At 44.9% G+C, this 20,692-nt stretch overlaps 1 protein-coding gene across 1 annotated transcript in view; it reads right to left on the bottom strand.

Moving 5' to 3' along the window:
- The window catches only part of Ptprj (protein tyrosine phosphatase receptor type J), a 51,118-nt gene extending 31,347 nt beyond the window's left edge, over positions 1 to 19,771 (bottom strand). The window contains exons 1-11 of the mRNA XM_028778570.1: positions 19,611 to 19,771; positions 16,353 to 16,425; positions 16,149 to 16,167; positions 12,120 to 12,359; positions 10,488 to 10,712; positions 9,302 to 9,463; positions 7,108 to 7,371; positions 5,700 to 5,957; positions 2,675 to 2,932; positions 1,647 to 1,919; positions 285 to 572 (exon numbers count right to left, since the gene is read on the bottom strand). Coding sequence (XP_028634403.1) covers positions 285 to 572; positions 1,647 to 1,919; positions 2,675 to 2,932; positions 5,700 to 5,957; positions 7,108 to 7,371; positions 9,302 to 9,463; positions 10,488 to 10,712; positions 12,120 to 12,359; positions 16,149 to 16,167; positions 16,353 to 16,425; positions 19,611 to 19,771 — 2,221 coding nt within the window. The remainder of the gene's footprint in view (positions 1 to 284; positions 573 to 1,646; positions 1,920 to 2,674; positions 2,933 to 5,699; positions 5,958 to 7,107; positions 7,372 to 9,301; positions 9,464 to 10,487; positions 10,713 to 12,119; positions 12,360 to 16,148; positions 16,168 to 16,352; positions 16,426 to 19,610) is intronic.
- Between the last annotated feature and the right edge of the window lie 921 nt (positions 19,772 to 20,692).

Raw genomic sequence — 20,692 nt, 5'->3', positions numbered from 1 at the left:
GAGAGGAGAGGAGAGGAGAGGAGAGGAGAGGAGAGGAGAGGAGAGGAGAGGAGAGGAGAGGAGAGGAGAGGGAAGCAAGTTATCCTCAGAACTGCTCAAGATATGAAACACACATCACTCTTGCTCTGCAGTTTTAAGCTGAATTGCTGCAGAATGAGGCAAGTAGTCTGCTCATAAAAATACTTTAAGGGAATATAAACACCCTAAAAGAACTCCTGGGCTACGCTTGCAAGCTGCTGGGCCAGCTGCTCCAGGGGTAGCCAGCTCCCTGTCACAGGGCCCACCTGTGATGCCAGTGGTGCAGGTGCTCTGGGTGGGGAGCGCCATCTTTCCACATGACAAGGTGGCAATGCTGATGTTGTACGAGGTAGAAAAATTCAAATAGGTGACTTCTGTCCTACATTCTGTGTCATCTGAAGTGCAGTTCTCCAGGTGTGTCATATTGTCCCAAGCATCACTCCTGACCCCTAGCTCGAAGCCTGTGTTCATCCCAGGGGGGCAGGCCCACTTGAGAACCAACGCTGGCTCCTTAGGGACCACTTCACAGTGGAAGAAGGCCACAGGTGCAGGATCTGCAAAGCAAAGAACAAGGCAAGGTGAGGCTCAAGGGAAGCAGGGACCCAGGACATGAGGGGACAGCATGGATGGAGGAAGATGCTCATCTTCACTGAATTAAGCGATATCAGACTACATGACCTTGGGTCAGTCACCTTACTGCCCTGGGGCTCAGTGCAGGTCTGTCTGAGGATTAAATGCAACATGAGCGGCAGTTACCAAGCAAGATTCTGGGAAGAGGGGCTAGAGACTTAGCAGTTAGAGCACTGGCTGCTCTCCTAGAGAATTAAAGTTCAGTTCCCAGCTCCTGCCCCAGCCAGCCAGCCAGCCAGCCAGCTGCACAGGCTCATGGAGGTTTTTCTCTTGCTTAAGGTTGCAATGTCAACAGAGGTCCCCGCAACACCACTGTACCAAGGTAAGCAAGTAGACCGGCAGGATGCAGTCTAACTGAGCAACGGTCACTGAAAACCACAGATCGTTAACCACATCACGGGAAAGACCAGAAGAGGCCAAGCATTGAGCTCTAATGCCTCCTGCCTCTCACAGTCTAGCTCCTGCAGATCCACTCTCACCACCCTGGCCTCCTATAAATTCTTCAAAGCAGTGTTATCTCCAGCCTCTGCCCGTAATGCAGGGTCAAAACCCTGCAATGCTCATGTGGTGGGCTCTTCACTCCCTCAGATCTATGCTCAGTCACCTTCGAATTTATCCTTTCCATGGGGCATCCTCACACGACACCTTAGATAAGAATACCATTTGCCCCTTCCCTGGCTTTCTTTTTCCTTATCTGTCCTCTTAGCTACAATCACCACCTATCTTCTTGCTTACTTTTATCTCTTATCTGTATTGTTCAGCAGGCTAAAAGTTCTAGAAATGCAGGGACCTCTCTGACAAAGCACGTGCTCTATAAACACATGTTGGGTGAAGCAAGGGCAATGTCGTCAACATTCGTGAGCTGCTGGGCTGGGCTGGAGTTCTCCAGGTCCGTGGCTGCACACCGCAGATACAGTAACCTACAGTCTGGGAAGGTTCCTGCACGTGATCGCCACAGTGGGAAGAGCAGGGACCACTCAGAACACGGGACTACTCACCCATACAGAACAGCTTCAGACCAGGTACCAGTGATACTGTATCATTCCCAACTTGTGTAAAGATCTTCACTGTGTAAGAGTCGCCAGGGTTTAACCCAGTGACTGTCACAGAAGGGATGTCTGTGACCCTGCCAGTTACCCTGCTGCCATCTCCAGCCTTCAAGATAAGGACAGAGTAGACATAGGAAGCAGAGGCGGAGTCCACGTTCTTCCACCGAATGACTGCCACAGTGGTGTTGGTGTCTACTTCAATGTGGGACACACTGCTGGGCCCTTGGTTTAAAATTAAGCAAATGAACAAAAATGAGCTCCTTTGAATTACAGGCCCATTTTATTTACTATAGCCAAAAGCTGCCTGATTTTTCTCAAGAATGAATTAATACAATTAACATGTACCACTTCAAAAGATGATTTCCCAAAAGAAAATTCAGAAAATTAAGTCTGAAAAGAATTTAAAATGTCCAGGCTTCTTTTGTTATTTAATTTTATCCTATATATTCCAATATATTTTCTCATACAGAGAGAGCGCTTCTTTTAAAATTTTATCATATATCTTCTAACATATTATCTCACACAGAGAGATAGTGTACTGTGATTTCCAGCCTCCTTTTGGAATCTGACTAGTAAAGAAGGTCAAGTACATGATAAGCTAACCCTTCCACCGTCCGTCCATCTAAAGGCTGCGGAAGCATCTCTATCATCTCTATCACAGAAGAGATCCTCATCTGAGGGGATCTTCAGCAGGACAGCAGCTCTCTAGTCTATGTTTCTGAAGAGTGAACACAGGCTCTTCATTCTCCTATGATGTTACTTTCTGCTTACAACAACAGTTGTGTTCCCTTAGCTCCTACCCAGAGTACCAACCCCTACAGAAGAGCCTTTGCTGGAGCTGATGTTTCTAGCTAAGCTCCCACATCAACCTGCAACCCAGAGGCATAATCCAGCCTCTCCCTATCAGTTACTGTATTTCCTCCACGGGAGAGGCAGGAAGCACCCCTTCTGCCTGCCTCATCCCCCACAAGACTCACGTGTGTACTGGGTAATGGAGTTGGAGTCGCCCTGGATCTGGTCCACTTCTGGAAAGATGGTGACATTATATAAGGTGCCTGGGGTAAGGCCTCCCACTGTGATCCATTTCTGAGAACTGTTGGTACTGATGGAGCCATTTTTAGAGTCTAGAACTAAATGGTAAGTGTATCCAGAAGCATTGTCTGTATTCTGCCACTGCAGCTGCATTTCAGTGGTGCTAACATTGATCACGTGGATGTCAATCACAGCACTGCGGTCTGGTCAGAGAAAAGAAAGAAAAGTATCTAATCAAGATTCCAGCTTTGCTTCAAAGTGTTTGTCAAAAGAACCGACTCTTTGTTAGCCAACTTTCCAAAGAGGTCAGACATCATGCACTAGCAGTCAGGGCCAGCCCTGGCTACGGATTAAAAATAAATTCTCCAGTGAGTTCACAAAGGCCAAACAGTGTCCTGGTGCCTATGAAGATAAGAAGAACCCCTGAACTTATAGATGGCTGTGAGAATGCAAGAGGGAGGAAATCAAACCCAGGTCCTCTGCAAGATCATTCAGCACTCTTAACTGCTATCCCTGTTGCCAGCCCTATACTCTATTTCTTACTCTGAACTGGGATTCTCATGCATTTGACCTACGGCAATTCATGAAGCTATGTACTGAGAAAGGCTACACTCTTTATACCTATATTGTATCTCAACAAAGAGTGTGTTTGAAGTTGAGATTGATGCACACCTATCATCCCAATAACACTTATGAAGCTGAGGCAGGAGGATTTCAAGTTCAAGGCCACCTTGAGCTCCTCAGAATGACCCTGTCTAAATAAATATGAGTTTGATTTTCATCATCCAGTCAAAAGAACATGCATTCCATATGAACTGCCTGGCGTACTGAAGAGAAAAACAAGAAGGAAAATGAAGGGAAAGCTGTAAAAACCAAGATATAGATACATGATACCTTTCTCTAATAGCAAGAAGGTCATGCTAACCATGGGAAGGGTCATTACATACACAGAGCAAAACCTTCAAGAACAAAATAAAATTAGTTGTGTAATTATGACAATGATATAAACAAAAGGTATAGCTGTGGACGCAGGCAGGAAAGAAATTCAATCAGATGAGAACAGCTAAGAAACATAGGTATTCCCTTCCCCTTTAGCATGGTAAATACACACAACATACTATTTATCACTAACCATCTGGCAATGTGTATTTTGCCAGTACTAGATGTACTGTATAAACATTACCATTATCATATTCAAACTTTTCATCATTTTTCAACATAAACTCTATACTATTTAACACTATTTTCTATTCCCTCCCACAAGCTCCTCTCTGTCTCTGTAAAGCTGCCTATTCTAGGCACTTTGTATAAATGGAAGTATAAGCACTTGTCTTTGGGAGTATGGTGACACACACCTTTAACCCCAGCATGTGGAAGGCAGAGGCAGGAGGATCTCTGCAAATCTGAGACAAGCTGTTCTATATAATGCCTTCCAGGCCAGCTAGGACTACATAGTGAGACCTTGTTGTTAAAAATAATAATAAATTAAATGTTCTTTCTGTATGTGTGACTTGTTCCACTTTGTAAAATACTCTGCGTGTGATTTGTTTCATTTAGTATATTTACAAGATATACTTATGTTATACATGAATGAAGATTTCACTCCATATGGCAGAATAAAACTCTGTTGTGGGCTGGGTGGTGGTGGTGCACACCTTTAATCCCAGGACTTGGGAGGCAGAGACAGGTGGATTTCTGAGTTCGAGGCTAGCCAGGTCTACAGAGTGAGTTCCAGGACAGCCAAGGCTACACAGAGAGAAACCCTGTCTCAAAAAAACCAAAAAACAAAAAACAAAAAACCCTCTATTGTGTAGACTACAGATAAAGCCATATTTTGTCCATGTGTGTGCCAATGGATACTGGGTAGTTTCCACCTTTGGGCTGCTGTGAATGAACACTGGTGTACAAACTAGCTATTTGAGACCCTGCTTTCAATTCTTTCTGATAGATATCCAAAGTGGAAAACTAGATCAGAAGGTATTTGCTTCCCTTTATCAAGACTGCCTTTCACGTCGTTCAACTATGTCCCAGCAGTGATGACAGCTGTTTGCTAATGGACAGTAACTGTAAATTTCTGGGGCCTTACTCCAACCCTTCTTGCCACCCATTCCAAGGAAACTACTCATAGGAAACTACACACGAATACAAGGCTGATTTTAAATTATCATATAAAATAAATATTGCCAGACATGTTAGCCCATGCCTCTGATCTAACACTTTGGGAAGCAAAAGCAGGCTGATTTCTGTGAAAAGCCAACCAGATCTACAAAGGCCAGCCAGGGATATACAGTGAAGGTTTGTTTCAAAATCAAATAAGAAAATAAATAGATAAAAATAAAATGACTCATGCTGACAGGGTAAAATATTTATAATAAACAGGTGAGGAGAAAGCAGATTATAAAACCACACATGAACAAAAACAGCAAGGTTTGTAAACAGCAAATATATATGTCCATCTACATCTTAAAACAGTATCAGGGAGCTGGCTATGGTAGCCTGTGACTATGGTAGCCTGTGACTCTAACCTCAGCATCTGTGAGGCAGAGTTCAAGACCAATGTCAGTCACATAGTAAGTTAAAAAGTGACATGAGATCTATCTCAAAAGTGGGTGAGGATCTGTCAAGGTAGCTAAGTAAGTAAAAGCACTCTCCACACAAGTCTGAGGACCTAAGTTCAATTCCCAGAGCCCAGGGTGGAAGGAAAGAACCAGTCCCCAGAGTTATCCTTTGACCTCCATACATACAGTATTGCACTAATTAAAGACTTTACATGTGATTTTTTTTGCTTGACTTTATTTTTATATTGTCGATATGTACCACTGGCATGAATTGTTCTTTTTTTTTAATTTATTTTTTCTTAAGATTCTTTTTTATAAAAAGAAAAATAATATTCCTAAAACATCTAATGTCCTAAGACATCTATTAATTGCACTGGCTTCCTGTAAGGAGCTTGAGTGTCCAGATGCTTACCAGTTGTACCATTAACTGTCCTGGATGGCCCTTTAGTCCCATCTGGTCCTCGTGGAAATATTTCAAAATGGTAACTGGTTCCAGGCTTTAAACCTTCAACGATATAGCTCTGGTTTCCTGTCGAAGCATTTCGATGCTTCTCACTTCCATCCTGCTTGATGAAAATCTCAAATGACTCTGAGTCATTGCTTCTCCAAGCCAAACCAATTTCCCTTGTGCTGACATTTGTCACTCGGAAGTCAGAAACTGGACCAGGGGCTGTGGAAGACAGTGAGTAAGGTTAGGTGAAGACTCCATCCCCGGGCAGGGTGCAGCAGCGGCACTGCCTACAACACCAACACTTGAGCAGCTCAGACAGGGGCATCCCGAATTTGAGACCAGCCTGAGACGCACAGTGAAAGCTCATCTCATAAACCAAAGTATGTAAAGTCTGTCTCCAGAGGACAGGATGGCCAACCCTCAGAAACACTGACCAACATTCTCCAGAGCATCAACTGCAGTATAAGCCCCTCAAGCTGGTGCTTCTGGCTAAGAAAGATCACTTGGCCACAAAAGAGCACACATCATGCCAGTCACCCACAGGCAGTGATGGGGGTAAGGATTCCCAGGCTCTAGGGTAGAATGCTGGCCATGGCTGACTGCTTTATCTTGAACATGTTACTCGGTCTCCTAAAGGTCTAACCTCATCTCCATCAATTACCTGCTGAGATGTCTGCCCACATCGCCTCACACATGGTCTCCATGTCCATAAAGTAAGACTAATGCCAACTACATCACAAGGATGTCCTAGCACTCAATGACACAGTGCAAAAGCAGCATATCACAAGCCACTGAGCATGTGATTAGGGTCAACCAATGATGGCTCTTGTTAGATCTCATACCCTGAGGGGCAAATGAGCCCCCGTGGAACCATGCGCAGTGCTAGGCACTCCTTAAGGACAGAACAGAGTTCCCTTGCCTTGTATCTATTCTTGGCACATAGCAGACCACAAGAAAGGTGTGTGCTGGTTAGCTTTTATTGTTACCTTGATAACAACCTAAATTCTCCTGGGGAAAGGAAACCTCAGCTCTGTAACTACCAGACTGGACTGGCCTACGGCCATGTCTGTGAGAAAAGATGATTGAAATGGGCATGCCCAGACCACTGTAGGCTTACGATATCTGGGCAGGTGGGCCTGGGCTGTTTAAGAAAACTAGCTGAGCAGGAGTCAGAAAGCTAGCCAATAAGCCATGTTCCTCCCCAGCTTCTGCTTCAGCTCCTATCCCGACTACCCTAAGAGATAAGACTGCCTGACACCCGGAAGTGTGAGCTGACATAAACTGTTTCTTCCACCCATTTTCTTTGATCACAAAGTTTACCATAACAACAGACAAGGAAAGCAGACCACATAGCAAGGAGCAAACTTACAAGTGTACACTTGGAGGAAACCTGGTATGCCCTCGGTCTGACCCAGGAAAGGATGAACTGTGATGTTGTACAAGGTGCTCGAGCTGAGCCCAAGGACGACGGCCTCAGTCCTATTGACAGTTTGGTTGATGTAGTCAGACCCCCCAGCCACGTGTATTTTGTAGGCAAATGAAGGATGGGACCCATTATAGTTGCTTTTCCAGGTCAGGGTCACGCTCAAGGAGCTGATGTTCGTAGCTCGGATGTCAGAAACCTGGGTGGAGTCTTTGAAGACACAAGAGGAGTGAAAAATAATCAGTGGACAAGTCAGAATGGTTACAGTGGAAAGTGCCACCAGGGCCTGTCATCAGTTGGTCACCCTCACCATCAGCTCCCTATGACCAGAAATGTGCATGGATCTCACAGAAGTCTGGCATCAGTGAAGACAGCCTGGCCACTGCACCTCACAGATGTTCTGTGTTCAGTCTGTGAACAGACCTTGGATTCCAGATCAGGCAATAGCATGGACTTTTACATGTGCTGCCCTGGGGAGTTGGGGGTAAGCCAGAAAAGCCCTCAAGTACAGATCAGCCCAAGAACAAACATATACATCATGAGAAGGTCTCACACCTAAACAGAGAGCACACTGGATTCTAAGCTGGCTGGGCTTTACCAGCCAGGTAGAGACCTTAGGAAAGCTACTAAGCCACTTCCTTATGAGACAGGGTTAGCTACCCTAACCTTACAGAAAAACATATGAGAACACAAGACATCCTTCAGGTATCTACTCTACCAGCCCATCCTGTCTTTCCTCTGCCTATCCTGTGTCCCAGGAGGCTGCACTCTGCATGTGACATCACTGGGGACCTTCCACATGGCCTGTGAACACTCTGTGCCAGCGTGTGGCATGGGAAGATGCTGAGGGCTCCTAAGGGGAATAATCAGTCTGACATCCCACGTCTTCCGCTTTTACTGGACTCCAGAAAAACTATCTCCTCCTTTACTCCAGTTCTGGAAGTGGCTTTCCATCAGTCACTTATTTTATCTCCTCAGGATAGGGGGTTTGTGGTCCTCTGCTATCTTTTATAGATATTTGGATAAAAGAGCTTTTTATACAGAGTCATCAATCTGTTATAACCTCTCCCACTATTCTCCTGCCCTCTGCCTTCACACTCTAAGTCTGTCATCTGTATTTCTGGTCAGGACAAAGTGTCCTCCCTGACTCCCTTTCCACCCCATCTCCATTAATCCAAGATGTAACTTGGATCCTCCAGAGTAACTTCAGATCCTCCCTTGGGACTGAACGTTACAAGTCAATGCTTCACCTCACAGTGTCCATACGGCAGGCTGCAGAATGGACGACAGTAGCCACGCACCACCTGCGCATCAGCCACGTACCACCTGCGCATCAGCGCCGCCCCCTTTCCAAGCAGTACCCAACATTCTTAGTGGTAGGAACTGCTAGTCACCCACATGAGAGCCAAGGGACATCAGCTCCCTTACCCAGCACAGCAGTCATCAAGCAGATACACAACATCTACCTGGGGACTTTGACTCCGGGACATCAATAGATCTAGGGTGGCCTAACACTTCCTGGACACCAGCTTGTTCTCCAGCCTTGTCCCTCACTCCCTCAGGAATGTTGACCGAGGATAGTATTTCAAAATATTTTCTGCTAAGACACACCAAGCCAGTGCACACCGAGTCCCTGAGAGCTGTGAAGCTACAGCATCTGAGCTCAAAGGGGCCACATGCAGTCATTTCCGCAAGTTTATCCCAATCCCTCATCTAAGAGCAGGAACCATACATCTTATTCCATCAGCAGCATTAATGACAAGCCTTCAGAACACTGAACTCACAGAGTGAGGGTGTGCGTGAACCACAGTAATGGCAGCAATGTAATGTCAGCAAGGGCCTTGACAGAAAGTTCAATGTGGATCTCAAGGGAAGGCCAAAACCAGAAACAGGCTGGCTAATCTGCAGATAGCAAGGACAGAAGTCAAGTGGCACCCAGCATCTACACCATCACTCAGTGCTTTACTGAGTTTCAAAAAAGATAAACTATGGCCACAGAGGTAAGACAGAAACTCTCTCTCAGGAAGATCCTTTTAATAACAGAACTAGCTGCTAAGCAAGAAATAATTCAGATATAGAATTTCAAAAGATAAAACTTTATAAAACTCAGGCTGAATCAATTTCACAAAATCCAACCTACTTGTTTTAAACACTTTGTTCCCAGGCTGTCCTTCTGTGTCATCTGCTGCTCGAGAATAAATGGTGACATTGTACTCAGTACCAGGCTTTAGCTCAGTGATCAAGACCTCTGTGAGGGAGGGATCCTGGGCAGAGGTATTTCTCTTGGTACCATTGGCATCTGCTTCAAAGACAGGAGGCAAAGACATTAACCACAAGAACACATCCCCCACCTTTCACCACCCATCCCATAGGATGACACATCCAACAGAGCCCACAGTTGGTACTCCATAAATATCTGTTCTCTGCCACCTCCTGAGAAAGATCCGGTTCCCTGAAAAGAACCAGATACTTCACTTTGTACTACTACTCTGTAAACACCACAGTTGTTTTGTAGTTTTCTTTGAACTCTGATTTGCTGGACCATCCTCCTTTCTTTGGGAAGTTATCTTCTGCCATCCCACCATGGTCTCCCTCAGACTGCTCCAAACTCTATCTTCGCTAATATAAGTCCACTCAGGAGTGCTTCCCCAGGACTACACTCCAAACAGTGGCAGAAAGGGCAGGGGATGAGATAGGAAGAGTCATGACTATTTCTCCTTGAACTGTGGGGGGCTGGGGAGGGAGTCTCCCTGAGAAGCATCCTGACACAGACGAAAGCACGAGAAAGAGTTGAGGGTGGCCTATCTCCTGAAGGCCTCACTACCTGTCATGGGCTATAAATCATCTTTCATCTTAGCACTCAACATCTGGTTTCTGATTCTAATACCCAATTTGTATCTTTGTTTCCTTGGTGTAAAATAGGGATTTAGCCTCTCCTTTTCCTCATTTCACAGTTATCGGAGGAATCCACTGCAAATGCTACAAAGTCTACAAATGACTCCTCAACAGAAAGCACAGAAGACTACTAAGGTTCCATCTCCTCAATGGGGGTGACTGATTTGGCCATCCATTGATTAACTCTCGCCTGTGATGAAAAGTGAAAACTGAAAATGCCCATCTACCTTCCTGAACTCCAATCCAAATCCAAAAGTCTGAAGCCCACCTACCACACTCAGCCCCATATTCACTTGTAAAATAGGCACCCTCTTCCTCATTAAGGAATGAGATCAGACAGCACTGCGGCAGAGTCTTCCAGCAATTCTAAAACCCTACACAAATACATGCATAGTACTTTTTTAAACCAGATATACAATTTTGTAACTCACCCAAGACATCTGCAACCAGGAAATCATTCTGTGTCTCATTTGATTCTGGGACAGCCAACCTATTATAGGTCCCCGGCTTCAGACCTGAAATATTGACTGATGAATGTGTGGTCAACTCTTCAATCAACATCCGGTAGGAGGCAGTGCCATTTTTATTGTTCCAGGTGAGATGAGCCTGTGTCACACCCACGAAGGTGACACGGAGATCAGACACTGGCCAGGGCTCTGTTTCAAAAAGACACAGTGGGTATTAGTGGGCAAGGCATCTGCAGCCATCATTCCTTAGGTCACTGCCTAAGTGACCCACTAAATATATGCCATTCATATCAGAATCTAAACACCCCCATGACATCACAGAGGCAGGGGACAAACACTATCCAAAAACACAAGAAGGAAGGAATCTTAAAACCCAAACTGCTTACATTCTGCGTCATTGTTCAAGATTAATCCCAATAGGAATTTGAAATCCTTCTTTAAAATACCCTTCTACACAGTGGCATTTAACCACGTTTATTTGAGTCACTGAAAATAAAGCATCAAACAAATGACTGTTTCTAAATCTGGAAGTCTCAGTTCAAACTAATGCAAATAATATCACTTTATAATGCCGAGACGTTCTTACCCAGGAGACATCCATATACTCCAATGCCAAGAAGATTTTAAAAGACATGCCCAGGCCCTTCTATCATCTTATTTGCCTGATGGTAACATAACTTAAACCATTTCAGCTAAAAGAACATGCACTCTCTTCCATTTCTGCAGTGTCTTTATTGCTTGTTTAGTTGGTTTCATTATGTGGCCCAGGCTGGGCTCAGACTTGCAACAATCTTCCCACCACTGTTTCGTAAGTACTAGAATTATAAACAGCAGCACCCAGCATCTCCCCTTTTCTTTGTGCTATGCGAACAGGGAGACAAGGGGAGGCAGGATGACTAACTCAAGGACATAGCCTGCTGGTGTGCGCGGTGAGGAGACCAGAATACAGATGAGCACATAAAGCCAAAGGCGGTGGTGCTACAAACAGGGAAGGGCCCTGCCTGCAGCCTGCAGAGAGCTGACTGCAAAGACGCTGGATAAATGACTCTAAGGCAGCCTCCAGCTCTGATATCATTGGTCACTGATTTGACTTCTCACATCAGATATTTCAGATACAAAGATTTCTAAATCAGATCACTGTGGGTGGGTTGGTTTTGTAGTTAACCTGGGATTACAGGGAGGCCTCCACGCGCACCCAGTATTTACTATGTTGGTGCTGAGGATCCAAAGTCTGCTTCTCACACTTGCACAGCAAGCACTTGATATACTGAACCACTTCTCTAGCCCCAGTTTTGTGTGTGTGTGTGTGTGTGTGTGTGTGTGTGTGTGTGTGTGTTGCTGACGACACTGAGAGTTGAAGCAGGGTCTCACACATACAGTCAAACACTATATCCAGGACTATGGGATCTTAGAAGAAACTCCATAGTTTTCACCTTCAGCCCTCGGGCTTTATGGGGACAAGATAATGTCTTTCTTTCACTGTGTCTGATACGATCTTTTCCACATAGTCCTGCCCTGTGGGCTCCAAGCCTCCCTCCTCACCTCCCCGTGGCAACTGCTGCTGTAGCCACCAGTCCTGTTTACCTTGTCCCTTACCTGTTGTGACAGTTTTGTTCACGGTCTCATTGGCTGTTTTCAAGGTGATGGAGAATGTATAGGAAGTGCCTGGGCTTAAGCCTGTGATGTTATATGATGTCTGGTTTTTAACAGTAAACAGCTTGTTCTCCATCTTATCCTCTATTATGTATTCTGAAGCAACTGAGTCGTTGTGTTTCCATGTTAATACCACACTGGTTGGGCTGACAACAGCTTCAACGTCAAATACAGGATTCAGCGCTATTTAAATGAAGAAAGGGGAGAGAGAGAGAGAGAGAGAGAGAGAGAGAGAGAGAGAGAGAGAGAGAAAGGGATTATATATAATTAATAAATTAATAATTAAAGTAATAAATGTAAGAATAAAGCCCACTTTGTATGTCAACTTTTCAGGACTCAATTTTATTTCTCTTTGTTTGCCTCTTTGACTTCCCTGAAACAAAATACATCCAAACATATACGCACCCTTGCATAAATGTGTGTTCTTGAAACTGAAGACAAAACAAAAAGAAGGTGGCCATGTTGGCTGTGACTTTAAACTTTGATCTAAGGTGATACAAAGAGATCTGGAATGCAGAATGAGTCTGGGAAAACTGCCTGTGAAAATTTATCCTACCCACTTGGTGAGTGACTCGGTTTGAGCCCCTTAAAACCCAATCTTAATTCTAATGTACTGCACCAACTGTGAAGGGTTGTCATTAAGCCATCACGACAATATAGACAAGATCAGTACATTAAGATCAACCCTACTCATCCCTGGCCATAAAATTTTATTCAATATCATTTCAACGCTCTGAATATTCCTGTACACGACCAAGTATGCAAGACTGCAAACCAATGGAAGCCATGTGGTGATTCACAGTAATACTAGCAAGTGAGTGGAACCTGGTCAAGCCTAAGACTGAGGAGCAATGCTCAGGAACAGTAAAATACAAGGTAAGCTCTTATTCTCGAGGTGCTGGAGAAACCACTGCTGACAGCCTTCTCTGCATGAACTGGATAGTGTGCCTCACCTAGAGGAGGTGCAAATTCATCCAGTTCATAGAAAGGGGAAGAAGAGAAGCAAGGAGAAATTGAACACTTTAGAAATAATCTTGTGAGCCCCCCTTTCATGCATGAGTGTCTTCTATAAATTGACAGATTCACATACCACTGGGTGCCACCATTTACAATGCATAATAGCTACATCAGAGGAGGCAGTGAGATGAGCAGCACCCTGGAGGGTAGTTATCAATGTCCCAGCTGCTAAGTGTGCAGGTGCCACTCACCCATCTCACCTGCAGGATGAGGTGCATGGCCATGGCACCATTCTCAATAGCAAAAAGCTATGCTAAGAGCTGGCTTGTTTTTTAATTCATACAGAGAATCCAAGGAACATGGGGAAACAGACTCCTATATTTCAACAGTCATAGGGGCGTACATTTTTACTAAATGTTTCCTCTCCATTTACTGAAATAATACTGTGGACTTCGACCGTCTTTCTATCAATGCAACATATCACATATGCTCGTGTGCGTATGCTGAACCATCTTTAAATCCCTGGGATGAATCTCACTTGATCACACTGAAGAGTCCTGTTGAATTGGGTTCCTGATCTTTCAAGGAGGAACTGACAAAGCCACTGATTAATGTAAACCTCCCTCTTAGAACAGCTTTTTGTCACATCCTGTATGTTTTGAAATATGGTCTTTCCGTTTTTTCTCAAATGTTTTAATTCCTTTCCTCTTTTTTTCTTGCATTATTGGTTATGTAAGAGCATGTTGCTAGTTTCCAAATGTGTGTAGTTTCCAGGGTTTGTAATAACTGATTTCTAGGTTTTACTTGACTGTGAGAGATACTTGCAGTGGCTCCTTGAATTCTTAAAACTCGTAAGATGTATTGTGTAGCCTAAAATAGGTCTATCCCAGACAGTGATCCATCTCCAGTGGAGAAGAATGTGTATTTGCAGCTCCTAGGGAAAATACTTGGACATGTCCCATAGGTCCCTTTGTTACAAACTATTACTGGAACTCAATCCTTCCTTACATCAGCACTGTGGGTAGCTGAAGCTGGGGTTCATAACTCAGGATGTACCCTTCTGAAAGTAGCGTAAGCACCTTCTCAATTTCTCACCCTGCTGCCTGTCACAGGGTGACTCTACAGCCTTAATCCAGAAATCGATTCTCAGAGCTACACCTAAATCCCACTCCCTATATGTTCTAGGCTAAATTGTGCCATCCCCAAAATCAATACATTAAAGTATGAAACACCAGTACCTCCAAATGTGTGTGTACTTGCAAGACAGTGTGTCAAGGGGTTAAGTTCAAATGAGGTCATGAGAGTGGGAGGTCTCTCCCCATAAAACTGCCATCCTTGTAAGAAGAGCACATTAGTGCATAGGCACAGGAGCTGAAGACAGCCCTATGATAACACAGCTCTCAGGAACTGAGAGAAGCTCCTGAACTGTGGAGAAAAAGAATGTGATCATGAAGGACACCCAGCAGACCAATGTAGAGCCCTTCCCATGCCTCCAGAAGTCCTTAGTTCCCAGAAAAAGCCTTCTGGAATAGCTCCAGAGTTTTGTTCCCTGCCATGGAGCATTCAACCCTCTGAGCTGGACTGCACTAGAAAGGTGAGATTCTGCAGAGCTCCAGCTACCCACCAGCTCATCTACCAGGCTGATTCACAGGAGAGACAGTGCCTGTATGAGCTCCCTGCTGTTGGTGAAAGTTCTGCATATTTACTGCTATTAACAAAGATTTGCCTTATTAGAAAGGTTCAATAAGTTCTACCCTCTGTGTAAAACACTGTGAGACCAACCCAATCATTTTATCTCAGTGATTCCTAAGCTTTGGGTTGTTTGGGGGGGTTTTATTGTTGTTTTTGTTTGTTTGTTTGTTTGTTTTGGGGTTTTTTGGGGGGGGTTGTTGGTTTGGTTTGGTTTGGTTTGGTTTGGCTTTGCTGGAAAAGAAAAAAAAGGTTCCTGAATTTTAGGGACAAAAAAATACATACATTTTTTAAAGTACTAACTACTATTATCCTTCTACAGAAACAGTAAGGTCTTGATCCCAGAATGGTGCTTTCAGCTGGATCTATTTAGCTATATAAACCATCATTTCCATAACATTAGGCAGGCATCTGTATTTATCTTGTCTTCCTACAGACCAGGGAAAGCACCCAGCTATACCTGGAACTCAGGCCCCCCACACAGCACTGGAGGACCGAGAGAAAGGGAACTTTATATGATCTACTGTTCTAAGGATGCCAGAACTTCATATGTATTGGGCAAGCACCCAACCATGAGCTATAGACTCATTCCCAGGCTGACACTCAAAATCAAAAGGTACAGGAGGCTATCTCTGCTTTTGAAGAATTTCTATAATTCCACACCACCATATTGTAAGTGTAGTTAAAACAGCAACACAAGAAAGTGCTTGAAAAATAATAAATTCCACATGAAATAGAAATATAAAGTATTACAGTTTCAAAACATTTATCTCACACATGGGTGTAGCCTGGTAAAAAAAAAATCACAGGAAATCCAAAGTTTTTATGAATTGGTGGTTTAACTATGTCCCCCAGGCTGACCCCAAACTCCCTAGCTCAAAAGAATCTCCTGATGTAGACTCCCAAGGAGCTGGGAATACAGTACTATTTTTATAGTTGTGTTAAACAACTAACTGAATGTTCCTTTTACTTACAGTTTCTATCTTCATTTTATTTCTAAGGGGAAAAAAATGGAAAGTAAGTGGGTTTGGGTTTTGTGGTTTCCTGTATTTCTATATGCATTGATGTTCTTTCTGCATGTCTGTACAAGGATGCTAGATCCTCTGGAACTTGAGTTACAGACAGTTGTGAACCACGACTGGGAATTGAACTCAGGTCCTCTGGAAGAGCAGCTAGTGCTCTTAACCACTGAACCATCTCTCCAGGCTCATAAGTGGATTTTTGATATATTTTTTCCCGTGATTTTTTTTCCATGTTTGCCATTATTGTAGCTCTGTGTCCACTAGGGGGCAGTAGCAAACAACACAAGAATGGAAAGGTACTCACCCGCACCTGCGCACAGGACCTGTAACAGAAAAGAAAAGGGAAGTCAGCAGATTCATTCAACCATGAGAATGCAAATCAGAAACAGAGCAGTTGAGGACTTAATATTGGGGCTGGGTGTTGAGGGCATGGAAGGCTGATGGCCATGGATAGGGCGTCTTGGAGCTTTAAATACAGTGAAAGCGCAAGTCAACTACAAAAGATTACCAAGGCCATGGGGCTGCTGGCTACATAAACCCAGTGTTTTCCCAGCTCCAGAGGCCACTGCTCCCTCATGCCCCTGTGAGAGATGAACTGACGCAGAAGGACTCAAAAGGAGATGCAGGCCACGAGCTCTGCCCCACAGCCATGTCCAGGTCCAGCCTACTGTTAAAGCCATGGCTAAAGTGAGTGCAGTCAATGGGTTTAGGATCTCTCACTACACAATATTCACCTCCTTCAGTCTATCAGTAGAGGGCACTCAGTTTTTAGTTATCTGGTGTACAGCTTTGGGAAGGAGCAAACTTTGAGGCCTTACAGATTTAGTTGGCAATGTTAGTCTTCCGTTTGGGGGAGAGGGAGTCCCATCAAGCGGTATTCACTATCATCCATACCATACATTATTTCCCCAAACCCTGGTGTAATTCAAGGTCGCATGTCCCATTGTTTCTTAAACACATGGTTTTGGTAATTGGAATTTCCAAAATATGGTGATTGAGAAAAAGAAAATAATCAAAAGAAGGAAAAATACCCCACAATTCCCCACTACACTCAGAATAAAAATCCACCCTTAACTACCCAGCAGGCTTGTGAAGTCTTGGTGACACTCATATTCTTGAAGCTGGTTTTCCTTAGGACCTTTACACATTTATACCTGCTTGCAAAATCACACCACCCCAAAACTTACTTATTTCCTAGGGCCTGCCCAAAACGCCACCTCTTCAGAGGTCTCTATGGTAACCACCCAGGAAAACTAAACCACCCTCACTCTGTCACTGCTGCCTCCTCCACTTGAGCAGAAGAAACACAGTGCACACAGTAGGCACACAGTAAGTGTCACTGAAAAGAATCAACTAGCTGAGGAAAAGGAACAGAGTCCCCAAGGTCCCCCCAAAACTTTCCACTGCCTCATCTCTCGAGCTTAACCTTTCTCAGCTCATCTGAGGGGTTCCAGCTGCTGCTGTCTCTCAAGCCAGGCAATATGTCAACCAACAGAGTTTATGATGGATCCAAGGAGAGGGAGGAAAACAGAAGAGTCCATGGCCAGCACAAGGAAGCAAGCGTATTTTGTGCAGTACTTAAAAAACAAGTTCAACTACAAAACCTCCACTTTTAAGATGGTGGCTTCTGGTGGCCTTTGGTACATCTCTTCTTGGTATCAATACACTATTGCCCCTCCTGGAATCCATTTATCTAAGGACCACCTTAAACCATCAAACACCTGCATCCTGCCCACTAACGGTTTGCCAAAAGTGGGGTAATGAAACAAGTCTAAGAGTAACTCCAGTCAGAGAGCACTGTCACAAATATTCCAGTAGGAAGCACCCACAAGGACCAAGCACGCCTCTAAAGCACCAATGCTGCGTAGACAGCCTCCTCATTATCCCAAGAAAGAGGACAGCAGCAGCCATGCCCTCAGAGACAGGTAAACTACTGCATGCAGACAAGGGTGCATGCAAAAGCAGAGTGTGGTGCCTCGAGATCTTTGTCGTGTGTCCCCTTAAGTCACTTGTACAGGTAAAAGGCAAGGATCATCTGTTGGAATAAAAAAGGAGTGGCAGCTCTGCATCCCTGTGCTCAGCATGTTGAAGTCAATTCATTCAGAATGCTGACTACTAGGCTCTGTCCAAAATGCTCTCAGACACAAACTCAGTCTTCCAAACAACTCATTAATAAGAAGGTGAATGGTAGGGCCTGGATTTGAACTATAATACTTAGACTACAGAGTCCCTCTGTATAACCACCAGCTCTGCCACCTCCTGAGTGGGGAAAAATACTAGGGATTAGTGAAGATTTAAAAATTAATTATAAAAGATATTATATTAGTATGGTCATTTCCCATCTCTAGTAATAATAATAATTTTTAAAAACAGGGTAAGGGTTCCCTATGCTCTGAGGCAGATTGGACCAGATTTCTCCTTTGAACCCTCTCAGAGGCTCCTGTGTCTCAAACAAGGCAAGATGGATCTCTTTGGAGCTCATGGTGAAACAATGGCCACTTCAAAAGCACATGGTTATCCTCTCTTTGCCAACCTCCCTCTCCACCTTTGCCCTCTCGTTCTCACCTCCTTGGACCTGACTTCCAAATAATGTCAGCCCTTTCCTCAGAAGCCACAGGCACTAAGACTCAGCCTAGCAAAGGGGTATCAAGAGTCTGCAAGGGATAGTACAGTGAGGTACACAGGGGAAGGACTTCATGGGGTCTGCCCATGATGCCTGCAGCTTTGGCAACACGTTGAAGAACACCACCTATCGGTTGAGATGGCTCCAGGAAGAGGATAAGCAGACCCTGATCCTTGAACTAAGTCAACAAGTACCTCCAGACTCCTTGCCAGGGGAGAGCAACACCGCTGACCAGGCAACTACCTGCTTTTTCACCACCTGTTAACTATAACAAGTTACACTAGTTCACACAGCAAAGTGAGGTATGCTGACTTTCACTTAACCTGCAACTGTACAGCAGGAATCCTGAAAGGCCAACGGCTCCTCTTCTGGGATCAGCTCAGGTCAACGGAAAGCACAGTCAGAACCCCCCAGCCTCTTTCACAAACCAGATAAAAAGATACCAGTAAGACACCTGGCCAGGTGGGCACTTCATACATACTTTTAAAAATGCCATCAACACAAACAGAAGGTAAAGCCTGTCAAGCTTGATGCAAGAGGATAGGAGATGAGTTCCCAGGCTCTGAAGCAGCACACCAAAGTTATCTGCAGAAAAGGGAGTCTGGGGACAACTTCTCTGTTGACAGCTGGATGGTGAGGACCACAGCTCCTGGTGCTCCTGAAGAAGGAGCTGAGACTTCTCCCCCAACCCCGCACCCCTACATCAGTCTCTACCCGCATAGGGAGAGTGGTAAGCATTCCTCAGGCTCCTTCAGGGAGTCCTCAGTGTGCCCATGCCCAGTTGGCTGTGGTAGCAACAAAAAATAAGAATCTCCATTCACAGATAAGGACAGCGCTGCTCTCAGGCTACACAGCCCAAGATCAGATACTCATGCCGCAGAGGAGAAAGCATGGAGAGAGACGCTGCAGACTGGAGACAGGCCCAGTGCTTTGCACTCCCCACTTCCCTCTGGGCAGAAACTAAACAGATGATGAGGTATGCAGAGGCAAGCTTGAGGTGGAGGCATGCCAGGCTTCAAGGGCTGACCCTTCCCTGAGCCCCCCGGCCTTTCCCTTGTAACCTAGTAGAGCTGTTACACAGAGGACTGGGGAGTTCCACCTGCGGCTTAGGGCTCCGGGGGCACCAAACGTCACAGCCCTTACACCAGGGAGCCGTTGAAGGTGTTGCAGAAGTACGATTCCCACAGCCGCGTCACATCCATACAATAGAAAATCACTACATCAAAAAGAGGAATGGAGCACTGACTCCTGATACATGGGTCAATCTCAAAAAGATGGTAGTCCAGGAAAGAGGCCAGACACATGACCCAACACAGTTCATTTATATAAAATATCCAGAACAGAGACTCCACAGAGGAGAAACACAGGCCAGGGGTCACAGGGGCTGGAAGGAGAAGAGGCCTGGTTACAAACGAACTCTATTTGTGGGTTTCTTTACGGGTGGTTCTAAGTGAAGAGAATGGATAGAGACGCAGTCGCACGATAGGGTGGATGCGCTACATGCTGCTGAAACTCACTTCCGAACGGTTTCTCTTGCTATTAAATAGGTTCTCAGGTTTTGCCCATCCCATCCCCTCTGTGCTCAAGGGAGGAGGGAAAGGAAGGAAAAGGAAAAGAAGGGGAAGGAGATTAAGAGAAGGAACTCTGAATTCTTCCTGCTCCACAACCAGGCCAGGAGACCTCACTGGGAACATGGACCTAAACCTTTCAAATTCACCACAAATCTACATGGCAACACCACACACCAAAATAGACCCTTTAGTTCCTCCTCTTGCCCTCTCTCTGGTGTGAGTTCCCCATTATCCCAGTACCCCAGGCTATAAACTTTGGAGCCCCTTAATGCACCCCTACACACACATCCATGGATCTGATCTCCCATGGTCCTGATCTCCCCGTTTCCCTGCTGTGTTCTGTCCTCATAATCCGAGGTCTGTAGAGCAGAGGCAGCTGCACCCTAGGCCTGCGAGGCTTGTGGCATTTCAAATACATCATCCATACTCATAAAACTAACAAGAGCCAGAACGGGTGGTTATCTGCCGCCGTTTGTTTCTGTTTTGTCAGATTATGACTAAGACTCTATACAGAACCCTCTATTTGGAATACAAAACAGAACAACGCCTAAAGCAGGGCCTTCCTCGAACACTGAAGGTGAATGAAGCCAGATCCTCTTCCCTCATTCATTCACCTGGATGACATCTCTCTTTCTTACCCTGTGTGCTAGGGCC

Source organism: Grammomys surdaster, unplaced genomic scaffold, assembly GCF_004785775.1.
Source record: "Grammomys surdaster isolate TR1022 unplaced genomic scaffold, NIH_TR_1.0 338, whole genome shotgun sequence".
NCBI lineage: Eukaryota > Metazoa > Chordata > Mammalia > Rodentia > Muridae > Grammomys > Grammomys surdaster.
The sequence above is the reverse complement of the archived record's forward strand: the minus strand, read 5'-3'. Positions and strand labels throughout refer to the sequence as shown.